The 22,704-nt window shown below is 43.4% G+C and overlaps 2 protein-coding genes across 6 annotated transcripts in view; one reads left to right on the top strand and one right to left on the bottom strand.

Annotated features, from left to right (window-relative positions):
- Window positions 1-22,704, top strand: part of LOC121591332 — a 136,791-nt gene that overhangs the window by 44,619 nt on the left and 69,468 nt on the right. For 4 of the 5 annotated variants that reach the window (XM_041911708.1, XM_041911710.1, XM_041911707.1 and 1 more), the window contains one exon: window positions 13,287-13,403. The exons of the other annotated variant lie outside the window; for it this stretch is intronic. In XM_041911708.1, coding sequence (XP_041767642.1) covers window positions 13,287-13,403 — 117 coding nt within the window. The remainder of the gene's footprint in view (window positions 1-13,286; window positions 13,404-22,704) is intronic. 5 annotated transcript variants of the gene reach the window in all.
- LOC121591335 lies at window positions 14,649-21,523 on the bottom strand. The gene is made up of 3 exons (XM_041911715.1): window positions 20,843-21,523; window positions 20,443-20,641; window positions 14,649-16,671 (listed from the first exon to the last, which is right to left on the bottom strand). Exons 1-3 carry the CDS (start codon window positions 21,054-21,056, stop codon window positions 16,482-16,484), a joined length of 603 nt encoding a protein of 200 aa, XP_041767649.1. The 5' UTR covers window positions 21,057-21,523; the 3' UTR covers window positions 14,649-16,481.

Raw genomic sequence — 22,704 nt, 5'->3', positions numbered from 1 at the left:
GGGTTCACTCTAGCGTGTGGCATCAAACGGAACTGGCACTCGTTCGGTTCGATCATCCCACCCTGATCCACATAACCGATCGCATCCTTCGTTTGCATGTTTATCGGCACGCGGTCGATATTTTTTCTCACTTTTTCTATAAAAAAGAAAAAACGCGCTCGTACTGATTGCTTCTCTCCAAAAACGGGGACCCAATTTGTCTGACTCGCCTGCAGAGCGTGGTTGATTTTATTTATTTTGCTCCGCAATCAACGCGTCTGCAGTTGATTTTGAAGGAAATGCTGGGAAATGGATCGCTCTAATGCTGCCAGCGTAGGAAATAGTTCACTTGCTCGCGTTTCGGCCAAGCGTACAAAGGTGTGGATGCAATATGGAAAGAGTTCAACAAAAACAAGCAAATTGTCTCGGAACTGTCTTTAATAAGAATGCTGTATAATATCTGAAATAAGTTTACCACTTTATACTGCAGTCAAGGGAAATAAATTATTACAACTTTTTCATATTAACATTAAGTCGTTCCTGCAATCGTAAACAATTGACATCGATACTCATACGTAATCTTACATTTTTTCTCCTTTTTCGCAGGTATGTAGATGGGATGTTTTCAACAGGCTTTTAACAATCGTGCCTAAATGCAGTAGGAAGGGCAGTCAATATTCGGAGCGCCAAAGCAAAACAATTGCGGTATTTAATTTACTTTGTAAGCGTTTTTAATTATTTAATCGTCGTGGGTTAATTTTTGGAGGTTTTTTCGCCTTTTCAATGGCAAATGAAAAATGTAAGGAATAATATTATCCGTTCGGTTCGAACCTGTCCGTGTATGGTCGATAAAAATATACAATGTAGTGGAATACAGAATACTTTAAAACGAATACGTTGCTTAAAATAGGTATATGTTGTCTTGATATTTACATAATATTAACCAATCTTTTGCCACTCTGTTTAGAAAACTTAAATGTGCCAACAAGTTCCTGAATGTTTGTTTATAATCAATTGTAACCGATCGAACCGTCCAAACAGCTTGGCAAGAATTCAAAGCCTTTGAATTGCATCCACAAACTTATTCAACATTCTACCGATGTTTCCACCACGTTGCATTAGTAAATAGAAAACGCTCGGCACTGTTTATCTGATGTGCCTCTCCTCTTCTGTTTGGAAACCATCAAATGGGTTATAAAATTACAGGTCATGATTTATTCCAATACAGAAGCACTCTGATGTCCGATGCTCTTTGCTGTGCTTCTAGCAGAGTGTGCAGGCTTTTTGCGTTTATATTTGTAGATGAAAGGAAACGGTCTGTTTGAAGAGAAATGAACTAGATACGGATGAAACAAAATGGCATCCAACCGTCTACTCCTATTTACAGCATACCGAGACAAGCTTACTCACCGTCTTGATTTAACATCAGCACAAGACGCTCGAGGGAATAAACGAAGTATTTGCACGTGTTGCACGTGTGGGGCAAAGAAACAAGGCTTGGGAAACGATTCATATCCCTACGATTAAAGTGATGCCCTGCAGGTCGCTTGCAAACAGTTTGTGCGAATGGTACACCCGACTCCAGTTCCTGAAAACGCTTCACATTTCACTGTGTTTATAGTGCAATGAGCGGACAATTAGATTACTCAATCATATTAGAGCATTTGCGTTCCCTTTTCAGTGTCTACCACATTGCCGGATGCACGTTACATGTGATGCATCTTAATGTTATTTGCCAGATTGAGTTAACAGCATGCCATAATATTCTGCTTTTTATTTATTTGCAAACCCTTGCAGTGAATAAAAAATGTCCCCTCGTCCAGATAGTGTATTGACCCGCTCAATATGGAAAGATAAAAAATGCTGTGGGCTCAACGCACAAGCGCTGCCCTGCACGGCACCATTATCCGTGTCAGGTGACCACGAATCATACATTTTTCATGCACGACAACGTGCTTTGCCTTGCTTCACGTTTCGTTTTTTTGCTTGTACGACAGCCGTCAACGATGGTGCAAGGGAAGGAAAGAGATCAGGACTTTCACTCGACTGAAAAGACGAATCTGATATGTCTGTGTGTGCCTATTCAGCTAAAGAAACCTCACCCATCATTGGTACACATTCGTTGGAGGCATCAAACGGGATAAAAACATCCTAATCCAGGAAAAGAAGGCAAGCTGACCACCATCGGACATGTCACTCCGAATCGCCACCGTCATCTGCTCAAGCCTGGATGGCAAGCGTCGGATGGTCCGGAAACGGTGTGCGACCGATTTGGTCCGTATGATGTCTGATTTCCCGATTTTTCGGTTGATGAAGGTTGATCTTTTCTTGCTGTGTGTGTTTTGCTGCTGTCGTTGGATAAACTGCGAAGGTGTGAGACGACGACAGTACGAAACGAACGCTTCTGGAAACCAAAGATGACTCTCCAATCGGTCACCGCACATGACAGGTTGCTCGGTGTGCGCCCAAAGACCGTCGGCATCCCCTACGAATTGGGCAGCTTCTGAAGCGCGCATACCGTTAGGGCTATGGGTTGGGTCATCCTTGCTGTGGTAGGTTCGTTGCTCATTGCCCAGTTTACGACTGCTGTGTGGCTTCCCGTGTTGCCATGCGAAGCGCTGTATCGTTTCGATGGGACATCGAGTTTTATGATATGTTGCTCCCTTTGCTCTCGAGAGTGTGAGTGAATGTGTGTGTGCGCCGCAGGGTAAGAATAAAGGCCGATGATGCCTTGGGAAGATGCACGTATATCGTCCGAAACGTATTTCGGTTATCTTGGGACAGAAATAATAAGTCATCCGAACAACCGGTTTGATTTCAGCAACCCGTGCCCGTTTGGACAAAACGGACGGCCCTTTCTGCCGATACACGTACGCGCTATAAAAGTTAAGACATAGTTACAGCATAGTGCCGAAAGGGCTGATGCTGCTGCTGGCCGGGACGGTGGGGGGCAAAGCATCTAGCAGCTGGCAGAAAAGTTGCTGGCTGACCAGATGGTGACCGCTCTGGTACGTTGTACTTGGGCGAAATTTCTCTTCCCCCGAGGCACGTGCTTGATTAACGAACGCTGTGCTCCCTGGTGCATTTGAAATCATAGAACCATTCCAGTATCGAGTTGATTCGTTCAACTTTGCGCAAGCGATTTGCAGCAAAGGTATCAAAATGTATCCATAGGCGCTAGTGGATAGATGTGTTTATTTGTCATCATAAAAATCAATGAGCACAAATAAATAGCCACAGTTTGCTCGCACAAGCTCATGGACACGTACCGCAATCTTTAATAACTTAAGTTTTTTTGTTTTTGCAACGTAAAATAGTAAGAATTCATTGAAATGTTTAATATTTATACAAATGGTACCCATTGAACCAAACCGATTCGACTCCCTTTCTGCAAGCTTATGAAGCTCAAAGTCACGTCGCCGGTGTCTTCCGTTCCACATTAACTGTTGGTTTTTTTCTGCTTACGGCCCAAGAACAATAGCACGTTAAATGGTATAGCTCTGATTGCAACACAGATGTCTTTGATTGCATCGTGGCAAACTCTTTGGCGGGAAACTGAGAGGGCTCTCGACTGGTGAATTTCCACGAACGTTGAAAGTTTCGATGAGCAAACAGACCGGGAATTGTGACAGCAAAAAAAAAACTCCCCACCATGCCATTGTTAATGCCGTTGCTGCTGTTCCAGCAGGCAGGTTCGTTGCTGTCTTCAGCGCGAAAAGCCGCGTACGACGATGTAACGATGCGAACAGCTGTCGCACTCGGAGATACTTTTCCCCAAAACTAAGTTCCATCTAGCAGCGGAGATCCTCCGGCAGTGGCCAAAACTCCACCGACACATCCCGGGCAAAGCACACACGAAGTGTTCGAGCCAGTCGCACAATTCGAGGAATTTGTCCAACTCCAAGCTTACGCCAACGAGCAGGGACAAAATAAATAATCCAAACCAAGTTAGCGCAGGAAATGGTTGGCAATCGAGCGCTGTTGGCAGTGTGTTGGGAGGCACGTGCAGGTAAGGTAAAGTGCCGTATCTGCTTTACCCTGGGAGAGCTGCTTGCCGACATTTTGTCAGCTATGTATGTGTGTTTGTATGTTTAGTAAGCTTTTCACTCATGCATCGTGCATACACAAAAGCTCTGCGTCTAAATATTGTATTGGGAAAAATGCTGCTACGGCCCGAACGGAGGTGTGTGTATGTGTGCCTTTTCACATTCTGCACTGCTTGCCATCTGTCACTGATGTTATAGTCGATGCTTCCATCTCGGTGTCTATTTTGTTGTTGTTAGTGCTGCTAGCTTCAATCTCTAACAGGCTTTGAGTTTGATAAAGTGGCCTCAAGATGGAAGTACGTCAAGCTGAGCTGCAACACAATAACAAAACAAACCAAAAAAAAAAACACATACACACAAACACAACTCGCGACACACATCCCCATAGAGATAAACACATTTCAGCCTGTTTTGACTGTTACGGGCTTTTCACAACTTGCCAAAGGATTAAACTTTTCGCGTCCTGTTTGCAGACGCATGACAAAGCACAAATGTGCGCTCGTACGCCAGCGCATGGTGAATGGCTTGCGAGAAGCTTTTTGAAAATATTGTTCGCTAACCGACACATGAAACCGGCAAACAAAAACCTCCGCGCGAAACGACTGCATCGTACATTATAGTGCATAATGGTGTTAGGAAACGGAACCGCACGACAGTTCGCACAGTTTCGATGCCCTAGAAGTGTGTGCCTCTAACAAGCTGCAAAACGCTAAGCGGAACGAGTACTAGCAGCTTCGTTCACGTTTACTATTCTAACGGCAAGGATGGAGACGGAGCGAAAGGCCTATCAAACACTCGGTTTGATGTATGAAGTCTAACCTGTTTGTGACAGAATGTTTTCTTCTTCTGTTTGTCGTTCAAAACAGCTGCGACCAATGCTTACCGTAATGCTCCACAGCATTGGGAACGAGGAGAGAAAGAAGTGTTACTATGAAACACTGTGCATATTCGCTGAAGCTTTGTCGTCGAATGGTTTCGTTGAGCATCGTAACGATGCAGGAGTCCACTCAATTATGGCACTTTTTAAATTACGAGCTGGCAGCAGGAAGATGTCAAAGTTATCAAAAGAAGGATCCCTTTGAAAGAAATTTCATTGCACAACATTCGTTACACATATTCGATGGCAACAAGGGATCGCTAAAGGAAAGATAAAAAGAAATCCCACGAACAAACAATACAAGCAATAGGTGTGGCACCACCATGGGCTGTAGAGTGTATATATATGTGTGTGTGTGTGTGTGTGTGTGTGCCTTGTGTAGAGTGAAGCCCTTTGCATATTCTTCTTATTCATGAGCTTCGTGAACCCTTTGATCTATGGTAATTCCCTCGTGTGCTTGCGCTGGTGTACATGTTGCGCAACACTCACTATCCCGGTGTTCTCGTTCACCGTTTCTATAATACTCCTCAGCACTTCCCTTTGTTTTCTCGCTAGTATTTTTTTTCTCTTCTAAGTACTGAATTCCACACTAAACTCTTCCACCGAATGGGCTATCAAACTTGCCGGCTACTTTTGCCCTACGAATTGGCTGGATGGCTGCTGTACGGTTCAAATGTCAATTGTGCCTCCTGGCAGAGTATGCGGCAGAGTGTGTGAAAAAGTGGTAAATGCGAAGCAAACCCCAACCCAGTGTACTTTTCACCGGGTCTTACGAAAGCACAGTGGATCATCAACCTTGAACCAACCATGCAGGAAGACCCCGAATGTTGTTGCTTTACAATGGATTTGAAGGCAAATTAGAAAACATTTCCGTAGCATCCTATGAATAACAAACGCGCTTCGTGCAATCGTACGTTGGGCAAATTCTTTCGATGTGTTTTATCTACTGGTACGAAATTTGTTTGATCCTTCGTTTAGTCGGTATTGTAGATGCTATTTCACTGAATAATTCTAAAGTTTACGGAAGTTTACAACTTTCCATGTAGCTTTAAGGTTATGTGATGTTTAAGATCTTGATTTTCAATGAAATGTTATAATTTCGTAACACTTGTCGGCCTTCAATAGCTCAAGCATAGCATACCATAGCTCAATAAGGTTCGATTTCGTTTGATAGATTTTTGAAATCATTTATTGTGTTTTTTTAGCGAAAATAAGTTATTTGAGGGATTTAAAATAATTGGGCACAGTTTCATCAGTTTTTTGTTTCGTTAAGAAAAAAAAAGGTTATAAAGTCCGTATTGCTTAATCAGTCAGTATTAGCACATTTACATATTTACTTTTCATCAAACCTTGCAACCGTTTTCCTGTTTTCCTTCCTAATAAAAGTTCAAATTAGCCTCAAGTAAAATGGTTGAATCTTCCATGTAGACGATTTTTTTCATATTGACTACGATGCATAATCATCAAGTTTCTATGATATGCTTACTCAGTAAACAAGGAATGACTTTTATTTAAAACAATGTTACAGATTCTAATTTAGACTAACACTGAATGCCGCTTGACAGTTTTTTTTATTCACGAAGAAGATAACATTGATTGTGCATTACTTGAAGGACTGTTTTAAGGCTGCTTGGTGCTTGGGGCCAACTAACCCAACGATAGTTTGAGCTAAACATTCAGTTTCTATTGCGGATTCATTTTTAAAACACCTTTTCACTTCATTTTATTCAACAAATACTATAAAAAAAAACCTCATTAGTTTCCTCGAAAGGCACTCGCTACAGAATCGATTATTTTTGTTGTATTTCATGTATAGTATTGCCATTTGCATACGCTTCCTACTACGCCTAGGGGCAGTATTGTTCAATTAGGAGGTTTATCTTCTCGTCGAAACGATCAAATGATAATCTGGTTTATGATTTTCGTGCACCTTTTTCCGGCCGAAGGGTGGATGCCTATGTGCGCGTCGTGCTGTATCGTCTAATTCGTCGTCAGCCTCATCATCATCAGCATCAATATGGTGGCGCGTACCAACCGTGGGTGCTTGAGAAATTGGGCCAGCCGAACGATAAACCAACTGAACAGCAGCAAGAACACAAAAAAAGTCAAAGGTAGCAGTACTTGCAGCAGGCTTTCCATGTTTCCCGCCTCTAGCCTTCAAACTTTCATACGTCTTTCGCGGGCGCACGCATGACGGGTGGTTCGCCGTTGCGCTACGCAACCGACTGGAGGCGTTGGGACCGGAAGCCTCGATCTCGTATCGTTTTGTGGCGTCCTGCGTGTGCGTTGTTTGCCGCCTTTCAGAACGCCCTCAAACGTTGCGTAGGCTTAATATTTAATGCAATTTTCGGTGCTTAACATTTATTTATTCATAATGATCATCCGGCTCCGCAAGCGACACGGTGCCGAGCGGATTGCTCGTTTGGTAGGAAACATGTTAGGGTGCACGGGATACCTCGGGTATATTTTTCTAACCCTCCAGCAGAAGCAGCACCAGCAGCAGCCCAATGGTCCCAAACATTGGTTGAAAACTTTCTCGGAATGTGCGTTCCTATCTGTCCTATGCTCTATTCAGTGAGTTCGATTTATTCGTGTGGTGTTTATATGGGTATGTGTGTGTGCTCAGTATCCTTGATGGAAATTGTAAACACGATGAGCTTTGTATGAACATTTTCTCGTTATATTTTTCCACCAACGGAGGGCTTATTCAGGGTGCCTTTTTCATTTTTTTCCTCACACAATGCTTCGCCACTGTTGGGCAGGGTTGACTGCAGATAAAATCATGATAAATAGAAGGATAATTCGCTAGTGACACAGCTAGCGCTCGGATGATGATCCAACCAAACGAGAAAACGAAAGCTCATTTTCTTTGGCACCGTGCTTCGTTGTTGTTTTTGTTCATCGGTATGGAAACGCACAGCATAAAGCCCACCTAGTACCATCGTGGGACAATTAGGAATTCCTTTTTGCCAAAAGTCCTTCGTCCTGTTCGTGGGTGAATGTAGGTTGAGTTTCAGATTGTTTTTCTTCCCTTCTGAATGTATGTTTTAGACTGCCGTGGCGCTACTGTCACTTGCTTGCTTGCCTCTATTGAATAGCGCCCGCTTCGCACTATGAAAAGCTTATTTTCGCTAGTGATGCTAGGTTGAAAACACTCCTTACAGCTGTATAAAACTACAATCCAGCACTAATAGGATTCTTCACTTTTCGACTTGGTCGAGTGTCGTACGGCACACGCTAAGCACACCAGCACGTAAGGGTTTCGCATCACCTTGTCTTTGCGAGCATGGTATCCTTGCATGTCTCGGGGGTTTTGTGTGCGGAGTTACGAGTGGTGCCGCATTCGTAAGTCAAACGTGTCGAGCGAGGCGCACACACACACACACACCGACACACTTACGTACATCTCATTCGTTATGTGGGCAAAAAGTCGTCGTCTAACACACTGCGAATGATGATTTATGTGCCCGTCTGTATGATTTCATTCGCTTCATAAAGGAGACGAGTTGTTTCGGGCGCAATACGAGTGAGCCGGAGATTTCTATGCGAACGGGCACAAAATGGTATCTTGCCATTTTGTACCGTGCGTTGATGTAACACAGTATCCCTTTCCCACGCTTCGCTTTACTAGTCCAATTTGATCTCGTGATGCTTTACCTTCCTTTTACGCTTTGCAGTTCCACGAAAACCCTACTGAACCTTTTCTAAAATGGCATCTTGACTTCTCCCGTGCACGGGTTCCGTTTTCTTTAGTTCACAGTCGTCGCTGTACCGGGAAACCTCTCCATCACTATCGACGCAAGCCCACTACAACCGCACCGCCGGCTGGGGGAATCGAAAGACATCGAACAGAACCAACCGTACTGGGCGGGAGGGAAGGGATGTGTAAGAAAAAAGGCAAACATCGACCGTGAGAGTCCTGCAGAGCGTCACAGTGGGACAGGAAATAGTAATCACCCAGTGGGTAAAACAAGCATAACGTAGCTTAGCTTTTTCTCGTTTCCGTTCGTCAAACATGTGGCTCGCGATAAGGGAAGAGCCCACCGAGGTAAAATGAAAGGGAATGTCATGAATTATGGATGAGTTATGTTTTGCAGCAGGGCCGTGTCGGATTTGAGCTGTGTTCGCGATTTGCGAAGGTAACAGTTTCGTAGCGTTTACGAATCAAACGCGGTGGTTCGGTTAAAGGGCGAAGAAAATGTTTGCCTAATATCTTAAACATTGGCAAATGGGGGGAAAATGTTTGCAAAAAAAGGACACGTTTTGTTAAAGTCAGCTACACACGCATGTTAAAACTCACCAATGGGACAGGGAATTTACAGTTCGGTAGGGATTTTTTGTTGTCTTTGTTGTACTTTTTGTCTCCGTCTTTTTACTTATTCTGAAGGAGTATTCAAGGATGTTTTAAATCTCCGATATGAACAGAGGTGTCTAATAAGCAGAAAGAAAAACCTCAAACTTTTGTGAGCATCGGAAAGGTTCTTCGTTTGATTTTTTCTTTCAGAATTAATTTTAGTGTTGTATTATCAGAATATGTTGCAATATTAGGAAAGTAACATTGAATCATTTATTTCGAGTTGCAAAACATAATAAATTAGACTCATTTGGTCATTTAATTCCCGCACGGTCGATAAAAAAGAGATGCCATTATCGAATGAGACGAAAACGGCGTGAACCTTTGCGTCAAATAATCGTCAAATAATGACAAACACATCACTGCACCGTTTGCGTCAAAATATCAATTTGTATTCTACCGGAATAGAGCACACAAAAACGCTCTAAGCATTTTTTTTCTACAACTGTGTTTTTCTTCGCCGTAAGCACACCCGCACACATACATCCCCATGCACATACAATCTTCCGAAATTAAGGTCGTCGATTTGTCAACGCTTCCAATATTCGACGTTTTACGAAGAAGCATTAATCTTTTCGTTGTCCTTTGGCTATCCAGCAACTGTTCGCATTGGCAGCATGACAAATGTTGCTTTCCTTCGCAGAGGAATGCTAAGGTGTTCGTAGACGAATTGAGATGGTTTGTTCGACGTGACTTTTTGAGTTTTGGCTTAAAACGGAGTAATGAACACAGTGAATTTTTTGCTAGTTTTTGTTTTTGGGTCAATTTACTTATAAATAAAATTATAAAAATAGTCGCCTTTGTTGTCATCCCATTCTCTAAAACTTCAACGAAACAGAGTAGAACTGGATATGGCAAACAAAAAGGCTTAACACTCTGCCAAGGAAGGATATAACTTGCCCAAACGTCGTGCATACGGTCCGCTAGCTCCTTAAGTTTACTCGTCGACTATCAGTCGCCGACACTGTCGAGCTTGCATCATAATTGTCGACGACGAGTCTTCTCGGCATTATGTGCTCGCCCGGCACAATGCAACGGAAACTGTAACGACTAGAAAGCTTCCCTCAGTGCGGTGGGGAAAGTCGTTCGACTTTTCCGAAATATGCTTTTGCTGTCATTCGTGCACACGAAGGAAGACAGCTAATTGCATATCAACAAGTTTTTGATTAAATTTTATAACTCAACCACTGACACCGAGGAAGTAATATGAAACTAATGGCGTTTCCCGGCTGCTTTTCATTGTCTTTTTCACCTTCGGTGCGGTGCCAAGTGGCAGCGGAAGTGGCCAAGAGGATGCTGGTGACAAGTGCCTTTCCACGATGTTTCCGGCCTTTTCCTGTTCGCAAAAAAGGAACTACCCGAGTGTAGGTTGGATGGTGCCTCGTTCTGAATATTGGCTAGTAGATAGATGTATGGGTGTTTTTTTTTGTTTCAATTTCTTTTTTGATTTCTTGAAACCACAGCTACGACGCGGTTGCAAGCTTGTGCAGAAAAGCGGAAAAGTTGCAAAATTGTAACTGTGATGAGCGAGTAAATTGCGGTGATAACACGAGAAAATGACATATTTTTCGAATTTTTTTTTTCCTTTCGTTCTCATGCATATGGCTGTGCCATTAACGAGCAAATTATTGTTAGAGGTGTTATTTATTGCAGAAACAGGGAACACGTAAAATTGTGATCTACTATCTATTGTAAAAGCATTTTTTTTACTCTTTGATTATAGTATAAATACTTATACACAGTAGTTATATATTCGATTAAGGGTGCTCATGGATGTGTTTAAAACGAAACATATACAAATATGTATATTCGTTAAACCAGAAAAAACATACTTTTTCAGAGACATTACAGTGAACTTATTCGACAGTAAACTAGGATCTTCAAAGTAGTAATATCCTACGCGGACATGCAGGCCTACTGGCTTTCGAGATTTATTCAGCACCACGCAGCTGGATAGTCACTTATTGCTAAGGGAGGAAGGTCCATTCTAGAATTGAGGCCATGGCAGACTTTTTGTAAGGTCGTGCGAGTTAACGAATGTACCATGGGACCTCCATTTTTTAAAATAATGCGGTCGGCAAACTTTTGACTTTTAGGGCCAAACTTACTAATTGATCGAGAGCCGCAGGTCAGGAGAATGTAGTTTTTTGATTATTTTTATTTGTAATACATGTTAACATTATAAAAATTTAGATACAAAAGAATTTGTAAATGCTATTAAGCAATTCAATGCGGTTGTATGGTAGATTTGCTGTGATAATATCATCATCAAAGCATGGTTCTAATTCATATTATTCAATAATTGCTATTAACATTAATAGAAAAGATTCTTTAGTTAACGATTGGCAATATAGTGTGCAAAAGTGTTGTTTGGAAAATGCAAAACAACAAAGCAAGAGCAATATCGTTTCTTGGTGAACCCCACCTCTCGTTGCTCATAAATTATTGGGGATATTTTTGGAGATGATACAGAAACCTTAACGACTGAAAAATTATTGAGACAAACATACATTCAGTAGCTATTATGTTGCTTTACGAACCTATGTTCAAATGAAGATGATCGTTGTCATGTAGAAGCTATACTAGAGTTAGTCAAAAAGATAAGAAATCCGTCACTTGTCGCGTGCTTTGTTTGAAAGAATGACCTTTTATCTTTCACTTAGCCTCGATCGGGATCCTTCGGGAATGCTCGGCCCGATCAGTCGCTGAGCACACTAAACTATTTCTGTGTCGCCATCTTTTGGGTATCACAAGAATGAACACGGTGCCAGCGAATCAACCGTATTCAATGTAGGGGCGTTGCCGACCGCTGTCATAAAATAAACCTTCAAAATAAAATAAAATAAAATAAATAAATGAAAACATAGTTAAATAAAGCATAAATTAAACTACCAATGAGGCGGTCCCATGGTACAGTCGTCAACTCGAATGACTCAATGACATGCCCGTCATGGGTTCAAGCCTAGAATGGACCGTCCCCCCGTAGCAAGGATTGACTATCCGGCTGCATGGTAATGAGTTAAGTATTGAAAGCCTGTATAGGCCTGCATGTCCGCGTAGGACGTTACGCCAAATAGAAGAAGAAGAAGTAGTTGATAGTGTAAAAGAACAGAATGTGATGAACAGAGAAGTTATGATATGATGAGAAAGTAGAGGAACTAATACTTATACGAATTGTTTCTCGATATACAGTATTAGGCAGCGCTCTGGCACTAATCGAACACGACATCAAACATGAAAAACATACACAGAATAAAGAGCAAAATCCAGTTCTTGGATCATTAGCTAAACTTCAAATTCCGATGCTTACGTAGATTGCTAATTCCGATCGTATTTGAATTGTCGGAATGGTGTCTCAAAAGAAAACGCCTAAATGTATGCTATAATGATACGTTTTGTCGGACTATCGTTGATTTTCTAATTTTGAGCAAATTTTTGTTTTTCATTTTGCATAGAATTCAATGACACTTGATGTGGCACACTTTGAGTGGAAGTTTGGTAAGTTTTGAATCTAGTGGAACCCCTGGACATACAGTTGAAGAGAAACTTAAAATAAAAGTATTCACTAGAATGCTTCTACGACACAATTGCGTTAAATTGATCAGTGAATTTTGAAGTGAAGATCATGGCAAGCAATTAAAACATCCTTAGTAACAATTTAAGTTTGTATGCATTTGGCCACTTGCAGTGTCATCTTCATCACATATTTTCCGTTACGTCGTTTATCCTAGTTTATTCTTATCATAAAAATGGCATCAAAATGTGGTTGTACAGAAAGAGAAACTTTTATTTTCATTTGCATACTGTTTGTATTTCCTTTTTCACCGTTTATCTCCTTGTTTCGCGCGTTCCGTTCACTGTTGTATGCCATTTCGAATATTGATTTCGTCCTTCCCAGCATGCACACAGCAGTTTGATGGGTGTCCGCACCTCGTGTCCGCCCTCCCTTTGCCACCTGTTTTCCCTTCGTTACCGATTTATTTCTCATCGCTCATACGTAATCATCCCGTGCATTTTATTATGTTTTCAGGACGTTGTGGCCACGGGAGTCCTTGTGAGCAATTATGCTACGAGCTGCACGATGGCATGTACGAGTGCGACTGCTCGGAGGGATTCGAGCTGAACAAAAATGGCTATAGTTGCCAAGGTAAGTCGCCATCCATACGCCAACCGTTCCACCAATCACAACACTCTACTTTCACGTACGTCTAGACACAATCTCCACTATAGGTTTTGTTTCTTTCTGTGTGGGTGGGAAACTGCCACTCAGGGAAAAATTAGGGAAATATTCGCCCGCGGAATACTTTTGTTTGTGACGTTTGACAGCATTGGTTACGGGTTTTGATGTATATTTTGTAAACGCAACCAAGGCTAGTGTTTGGGGCGAAACGAAAGCTGCACCTTTTCTCGGTGCACCTCCAAAGTGGCCCAGTGCTTCGAAGCGAACGGGAACTTTAAATCGCTTGTAATCCAGCCAGCGTGAGCAGATAAAGTGTGGCACCGCCGGATTAAAACAAGACGGATGGTAAACATTTCGCACGAGAACCGTACCCATTTGCTTGCACGTCAGCTTGGACTGACTCAAATGCTTCCCTAGCGTTCGTACGGAACGAAGCGAACAACAAGAATTAGGGCAACGATTTGCAACAATCGGATAGATATGGTGAGATTTTGGGTGTAAAGAACGAGCCCTGACCGTGGACAGGTAGGACAGCTAGCAAAAAACCAAAGGAAAAGCCAAAGGAAAAACCACCCAACGCTATTCTGGGCTATCAGTGGCACGATGCGCATTAGGGGTAGGGGTCCGACTTGTCATTTGTCGAGGTGGGCAAACCGAATCGAATCGAGAGAATGCTGCCTGGATCGCATGTAAATCATGCTTACCTATAGCATTGTGTATGTGCAAGTGTGTGTTTGTGTGTGTCCATAGTGTGTGGCGCATGGGAAACGTAGTCTACCCCGGCCACTCCCGGATGCTTTAATGGTGCAAGATTTTATTCGCGTTTTCCGGAACCACTGTCTGCTGATAGCCGAGACCCGTTGTCGAATCGGTGGCGTTACCATTTGGGAGGCAGCACCAAATCCCCCCAAACCTTTCGGGAAGAAAAACTTTCGTCGAATCAGGGAAAATGAGAGCAATGGGCTGGCAGATAGCGCACACATGCACGCCACGGCTGAAAGCTGTTGAATGCAATAAATCTTCTCCCGGCCAGAATGCCGGGTTCGCTGTTTCGAGGTGAAAAGTTTTGCGCTTTGCGTGCTTGTCGCGGTGTGTCCGGGAAATGGATATCTGGTCCGGCGTGGCCAGAAGTGTGAAGAGCAAAATGGTCAGCGTACCGGGAACAGTGTAAAGTGCAGCAAAGGAGGGACAGTGAATTAGAACGCCAGAAACTTTTAGAATTTAAATGTACGTTACTGTATTTCACTCTCAGACGATACGACGCGTATGGCACTCGAGTGAGCTCTCGGGTAAAATTTCTCCTGCCCAAGCCAGCGTTTACACCGTTTGGGTGGCTTGCAATTTTATTCACAACTTAAAACAAAGCAAATCACTTTTTCCTCCGTGGTCTTATCGAGCTCTAAACATTGTGTGCATAATCATAAAATGGTCCGCTTCTAACGGTCACTTTCTAGAAGCTAAATTTGCTCACTAGAATGTATTACTCTGTGAAGCGTTGGGCTAAACAGACAGGGATAATACGGCGGCGCTGGTTGTCGTAGAAAATCTATGACGCAATTTCGCTACATTCTATCACGCATTGTACCGTCCTGCTTTACATTATACACTAGATCAACATTGTAGAAGTTATTTATTTACAACAGTTCATTGCCACCGACTGGCATGTTTCCTAAAAGTATTTCGATTCCCTATTTTTTACGCTACCGGTAAGTGCACTTAATTATTGTTTTCTCTTCAGTTTCACTTTTGTTCCCTCTCTCTCATCCACTGCACCTGATCGGACCGGCTCGTCCCTTTACGTCTGACCCGGTGGAAGATAATTTATTCATATCCTACCTACCTACGCTAGCGAGATTTATTACAGTGTTGCCATTATTTCACACTTGACAACCTTTTATCGATCACATTTAACGGTTCACCGAATTGTTTAACTGTGGTTCCGGGTAGATGTTACGCGCACACGATGTAACATCTGTATATCTGTATGTACATGCACAAGCACACACATACACACACACACGCATGAACAATCACCCTGTTCCGTACGCATTTCCGCACGCATAAAAATGCACAAATTAGCCTTCGCAGTGGGCGCTTCGTAATCGAATCATGCGCACGTACGCGGTCGTTAGGCGCGTTGAAACTTGCCACAATCGAGCCACACGCTCTACCAGCACGCAAGCAAAATCGTAAACCATTGATGGCTTAAGATGAGTGTGACGGCAGCCGGCATCTAGCGCATTAGCCGTGAAAAATCGGTACCATATTTTGTTAGCAGCTTTGCGCTTGCTTTTTACACTACAAGTCCAATTGGCGTTGGTGCTAACGGGTAAAAAGCGAAGATGGAATTGGCTGTAGTGGGGTGTGGGCTGGAACAACACGCGGTGGGTAATAACCGAGAGCATCAGCTACTAAACCTAATCAACCGTGTAAGGTCAACGGGCAGGGTTTTTTGTATTTAACACCCCGGCTGTCTTCCATACCGCTTTCCTACTACTTCCTGCAAATTGCTGAGCAGAACTTCCACAATACTTTGTTTGTTTGCATGCGCTTGTTTTTCGAGAGGGGGAAAAACGTTACATTAAAAAAATGCCAGCAACATGACTTCCTCGGGCGTTAACAATTGACTCTTGAACGCATCGTTACACATTGCACCGGGAGTAAATCGATCAGTTCCGTAGTTTTCTGGTTCGTTTGGCGAAAGAAAGCATGGGGCTTGCTGTATGCTGATTGTTGAACGGAACGGGGCGGAAGCGGGTGCTTTAGGCGTCGGGTTTTTTGGAATGTTAATCAAAACAGTCCAAGCGATTGTTGAAGGTTTTTCCCCCCGTAAATCCTATGCTTCTAGTTGCTGGTCAAATTTACAGTTTTTGGGTGTGTTACGCTGCTCGAGACGCAAGCATTAGCGCAGTTTCTCATAAACTCGCACCGATCGTGTGCGTACGCAATGCAATATAACACACTCACACAGCGCTCGCATAGGCGCCCGGCTTGACTTGACTTGTTTCACTTGCGAATGGTGGTGGTTCCGTTGCTTACGCACTCCTACTTCAGGTGCACCACGTTGGTTAGCTTGAGCAGCTTTTTCGAGCTGTACGGGCAGCTTGGCCACAGATGGGAGCATCCGATCGGCGTCACGAGCGCATCACCTGCGTCCCTGAGCAGCTGGCCCATGTGTGCCGCAAAGTGCCATTTCGTCGGACTTACAGCCATCGTCAGCGATAAGGTGGTAGACCTGCCAGAAAGGGGAGGGAAAAATAAAAGTTTAGAAAAGCTTGTCAGTAGCTGCCGTCAAACGTGTGTAGTACACACTGTACATATTATTCCATATTATTAAATGCGTCGTTATTTGTCGATCGAGCCTTAGTTTTCGCAGATCGCTGATACGCGGTACACAAGCTGTGTCGGGGGCGGTTTATCGGGGTGCGCAGTCAGTTGTCGATGCTGAACTGTCCCGCAGGCGGTAAGAAGATTACAATCTGCGCCGAGTCCGGGCGAATCGAGAAAACGCTCAACACGCAACCAAGACGAAGCATATGGGAGAGAGCACGTGCGCCAAAGTGGCACAAAGTTTTGGGCTGTGCTGTGGGGCACCCCGTGAACAGATGATTTCTCACCGCGTGGAACCGAAAACACCACGGAACCGGATTGTTATGTAATGTGCCGGAGCACGTTGCGCTATACGGTTGTTGCGCGGGGCGAGAAAAAGCGATGATCGGCGTTGGTTGAAATTCGTTCATTTGTTTCGCGGCCAGATCTGGAGGGCGTTATGGTAAATTGTGTAAGTTCGGTTTTTAAAGGGGCTCGCTATACCTGTAATACATTGTTATTGCCGTGGATGGTGTTATTCGTTTTGTTTACTTTAAATAATTTGCAAAAGTCAGTACTAAACAAGGAAGTGAAATATTTAAATTCAACAACAGAAATTGAACTGTTCTATCATGGTCTGTTTTGAATTATTTATTATTCCTCTTCCATTTCGTGTACGCTTAATACAAGCTGTAAACTATGAAACGTTTATCCTTGCTTGTCACAGGCGACATTAAAATTGAATCTGTCCCTGGCCAATTGCTAATTCATGGCAGGAAGTTTAAACAAATCTTCTCGAACGCACACCAAGGAAATCGGAAGCGAAAATCTCTTGCAGTAATCGAGAGAGGAAATAAAAACTTATTTTTAGGCCACTCCACCATTGGCTAACAATTCCATTACGAGATGCCGTGCCACAAACGGTTCTCGAACAAGGAGGAGCACCAATAACACTGCGTTGTGTTGACCCTTCGTCCGACCCTGTATGGAAATTTCAGAACGGCACCTATCGAGTTATAGAAAACTAAAACCACCTCAAACGTTTCAACCCAGCCCGACCAGACGACAAAATAGCATTGCGCCTGGTTCGATCGTCTAACGCCTTATCGAAATTCAGCAAACGCCATTCACGACGCTCATGACATTTTATTGGCTCACATTTTGCGTGGCTACAACACCGAAGGTGAACAAGGTTCGCGACGATTGAATGCAAACGGGCAGCAGAACAAGGTGAGGAAGCTGTTGAGACATCAAGCAGTGCGCTTTTGCTACCGTGTGTGGTTGCAATCATGCCAAAATCAGTGATTCGCTTTGCCAATTCCATGTTTGTTTTAAGGGTTTTTGTGTTGTTTTGACGGTTGACAATTATGGACTAAATGCTAGCAGCAAGTGGCTCTATTAAGTAAGGTAGTTTATGATTTATTATAGCGACAGTTCAATGTTGCTGTTCAAAAAAAAAAAAAGAAAAACCAACGACATTTAACAACAATATAAATGCGTAAAAATGTATTTGATTAAGGAAACAAAAAAAACTGCAAGCAAACGACGCAACACGCCTTAACCAACGGTGCGGAAAAGAAACCGCGAGTGTAATGCGAACGAAAGTTTGACCGTGTGTTACTCAACCGTTGCAAATACGCACATTACATTGCCTCACGCGCCTCACGCAACCCAACGCAAGGGACAGAAAGGGAGGGCGAGACCACCACCAACGTCGATCGACGTCCGAAAAAAGCCGTTCCGATTGTCATTCCGAGCGCGTTTTGAAGAGAGTGACCCATGGCCGCCACCGAACGGGTGGCTTTATTTTCGCGGCACAGCGTTTTGCGTACAAACCGCTCAATTATCCAGCGGTAGACTTTGCGGTGGCCAACAACAACAACGCCCCGACCCAAGTGAGTGGTTGCGAGTGAGCGACCGATGTAAAGTGTGGCCCAGCGTAGCGTGGACGCTACCGAAATGGCTACGATCACGGTACACCTAGTTCGTTCACAAGAGCGGGATGGTCGTCGTTGTTCGAAATTCATAGCAGACCCCCTACTGCATGGTGCGACAGGGTGGGAAAACGGTGGAAGAGAAAGAGAGGGCAACAAAACAACAACAACAGCAGCGACCAACGCACTTGGTTGACGTTACCATCGGCGTTGGCCTGAGTGGCTGACCTCGATCGATTCGAGTCTAAATCCACACAGATACTAATGCACGAGTCCTGGTTGCATGCGAATGGCGTTTTAGTGTCTCGTGGGCATATTCCGATGGATGAAGTGGTTACACTTAATTTCGTTTAGTGCGGCACTAACTAACAAACATTGAGACTTGAGTGATCTTAAGACACGAACCCCCCGAATCAGCGCCTGTTTGTAAAATAACATTTTAAAGCACAACCGTCAGATTGTTTATTTTCTTTTTGTTGGCCTTGACCTATATTGATTACGTTTCGAGCCACATGTAGAGCGAATTGCGTCACTTTCACCACGCTCAAGGTTACAGAAACAGAAACAAAAGTGCAAAAATGATGCTTGTTGGCCATTATTCGCATGGTACCCAAAATTGATGGAAATCGCGTGGATTGGCGAAACTATTGACCTTTAACCAGTGCCCATGTAAGGGCCCTGCGGTTACATTTACCATCCAGTATTACGGATTTTTTTTTCACACTCTTTTGTGTTATTTTTGCTCTTTCCGAGAAAACTGGTTGGTTGACAGTGATGTAATATAGTGTGTCCAAGCCTCATTGAGCAGCCGAGGGAAATAAAATGTTACAACCAGATGCTGGATGTGCTCTGCTCCAATGAACTAAAACTGGAGGGGGAGGAGGTAAGAGAGTGTTTTTTTTTTATCGCTCACATAGCGTTCGTAATGCATCAAGCCTCCGGATCCGGAGCCGTCTGCGAAGGCACAACAATTTCATATGTTGTGGTTCGACCAAGGATCGCTGCGTCATCGTCTGCTTCCACGCTCATAAAGCAATCGATTCATTCGCACACGTGCCACAGATGATCGAGACCTACAAGTGAACTCCGCTGAGCAAACTTCCAGAAGTAAGGGCGTTCTTCGTAACACTTTCCTCTCTCGACAGGCATTGGCAGGCGTGGAGCGGGCTGTAAGACGCTTCTAGATGTGTGACCATTCATTTGGGCTTTTGTGTGTTTCATTGCGTCAGTGCGATGCTTCCGCATTCGAATGTTCCAGCACACGGCGACTCGTCGACAAGATCGTTCCCGTTCTCGCTACGATACAATCATTGTAAAGAGAAACTTGGCGATTGCATCGTCCAGGTGAGATGCACTCGTAAACTAGAGCAATTTTGTCACCGAAGCCAATCTACAGTGGAATAAACCAATTTCCATCGCAGTAAACAAAGCAGCAAACAGGGGAAATCGGTCTCTACCGGCTTCTCGATTGCAGCACCCTCGGCAGGCTCTAATGTTATTGAACCGTTCCAATGCAGTTGCTGTGGCGTGTAAGCGATCGCGCGGGGTACTTGCGTACGCATGCGCAACTTCCCTTTCACTTCCAGTTCCGAACGGGGCTTCGCGGGCTACACCGAGAAGCAGTCAAAACTGGTTTTCATTTCAATGACCCACAATAGACCCACAAACGATGTAAGCTCACGCAGGCACGCACGCACGATTGTACAGCAGTGAGTGGAAGTTCCCGCAGCATCGTCTTGCATCGAACAGGTCCTTGCGCTTACCTTATCAGTGAGAGCAGATCCCGCTCGCGAACGTTCAGTGAGTAGTTGGGTTTGGCCGCCATCTCGCACAGCAGCTTCGGAAGGCACGCTTCGCGTAGGGAATTTTTCAGCTTTTCCTTGCGCGCTGCCAGCTCTGCCGCCGAGAGGCCGGTCGTGTCCTGGTCCTGATCGAAGTCACCGTCCACATTGCTACTGATTTCTGTGAAGCAAATACAAAAAACAAGGCGCACACACGACACCAAATTGATAAAAAACGCATTTCATCCATAGGCAGGGCGGGGCAATAATGACGGTAATAAGTAATAAATGTGACGGTTCTGCACGTTTTATGCATTGTACCCCTTTTACACTGTCGAAGCTATTTATTTATCACCCAAGCTCCAAGGTTCTGGTCACCTACCATTTGATGGACTGGAGCGTGTTTGAGCACCGGTAGCAGTTTCTTTTCCGGTGGGAATCATTTTGGCCGTGTTTGCCTCGACCTCGGTAAAGCCGGATAGGAGCGACTTATCTTTGGGCTCCTTACGGGCCCCGCCATATCCAAGCAGGTCGCCGAATATGATCACTACGAAGGCCATCACAAATATGATACGGAAACGCCACGCCACCTCCATGGTAAGATGTAATGCCCTGGTACAGCGCGCTGGTACGATCGGTTACCACCTCAAGTTACAGCATTCGATTTACACTGCTGACAGATCGCCCCCGTCAAGTAACGCTACGCGCACCACGATGTATGCAATCGTGTCACAACGTTCACTTTTGTGTTTTGAGCAATATTTAATATTACAGCTGCTCCGCTTGCGAGCACCTTGAACTCCACCTCACAAACCACTTGATCTTCGAACGCATTCAAAGCACAATATGATCCATAAGCTCTCTGCAGAAACGGTGGATACTGTTTGAATGAAGAAACGCTAACTTCGCTTCGCAGACACTGGTTGTTGTTTCACTTCAATACAACCGCTGGTTGTTCACCGATTTCACTCACTGCGCTGGTTTGATCACGCACGATCGGTGTGTTTATGGGTAGTGAATCGGCACGGACGATGTACGAACGCTGTGACCGATCGCGGGTACACTCAGAAAGCAAAAGTGCACACCTGGGCGCGAACCTGATCGTGGAGGTAAGCTGTCGTTTGCTGTGGTGAGCGTGAGAGGTGGGAACATTGGAGGTCTGCACACTATCGTGTTCAATTTCGGAAAGGTGCAGCATTGATAATTTTTAAAAAGAAACGACTTATCTAGCCACGTGTGTTTAAAAAAGGCACCCAATGCGTTTTTTTTAAACTTGACAACTTCAGTGATTGTAAACTGCTTGTTTCTTATCAACGAATAAAAATTAGAACTATTTTTTTTTTAAGAATTGAAGAATATTGATCACAGATAAAATATGTTATACAGCAAAACAAGTTTTGATGCTGTTTACTTGCCACCATGCTCACCGCGAGTTCTTTCGAGTGCTTTTACAGCAGCACTCACTCTCATTTTTCACCTACGTGCTACCACAAATGATGCTTCATGGTGAGAAACGCTCCAACAATAATCGTTAACTTTATTCACTCATCGTGCTTCGTGAGAAGAATACAGTTTTAACAACTGATCTATTGTGTCTCTTCCTATTGCATTATGATATGAAATGAGTCGACGGATTTTTATTTGCTACATAAAACAGCATAATCATTTAAAATCAATAATTTGAGTGAATTTGTATGGTAAAACTGTTAACTAAATAAACAGTATTTTAAACAAATGTAATAATTTAAAAAAAAAATCAAATCATTTTCAGAAAATCTAGAACAACGCTTTTATACGTCTATTACAAACAGTCAATGTATAGTTGTGTTATTTAAGAAATAATTATAGAACATATTTTACAGTTTTTCTTTTTTTCGTGTCTTACTAGTACAGCAAATTATTCATGCTGTGTTAGATGAATAAACCACACGTTACTATTATGGATAGTGGACATCAACTTTCGATACATAGCTTACCTGTTCAGCTTTTATAGTTTTTATTTGATAACTATTGATACGATTGTTAAAGCTGTTTTCAAAGTATGTTTTTATGCAAGATGAGCATTTATATATGAACATCAACATTTCTTTAAGTTTTTTTTATTCTGCTTATTCAGGAGGAACGGCTTTGCCGTATTACTTATATAAGTTATTCTTTAGGCTCTATGAAATCAATTTTTTTAAAGTTGTGTAGGTAATTAATAATTGAAACCCACTTAATTTCATCTGCATTATATGAACAGCC

The sequence above is a fragment of the Anopheles merus genome, chromosome 2L (genome assembly GCF_017562075.2).
Source record: "Anopheles merus strain MAF chromosome 2L, AmerM5.1, whole genome shotgun sequence".
Lineage (NCBI taxonomy): Eukaryota > Metazoa > Arthropoda > Insecta > Diptera > Culicidae > Anopheles > Anopheles merus.
Note: the sequence above shows the minus strand (reverse complement) of the source record. Positions and strands in the feature narration are given on the sequence as shown.

Excerpts from the sequence above, each read along its gene's own strand:
- LOC121591335 (XM_041911715.1), bottom strand. The coding sequence starts at position 21,056 with ATGGAGGTGGCGTGGCGTTTCCGTATCATATTTGTGATGGCCTTCGTA. Across the intron at positions 20,642-20,842 it reads ACGCTCCAGTCCATCAAATG|AAATCAGTAGCAATGTGGAC; the intron begins GTAGGTGACCAG and ends TTTGCTTCACAG. Across the intron at positions 16,672-20,442 it reads GATCTGCTCTCACTGATAAG|GTCTACCACCTTATCGCTGA; the intron begins GTAAGCGCAAGG and ends CCTTTCTGGCAG.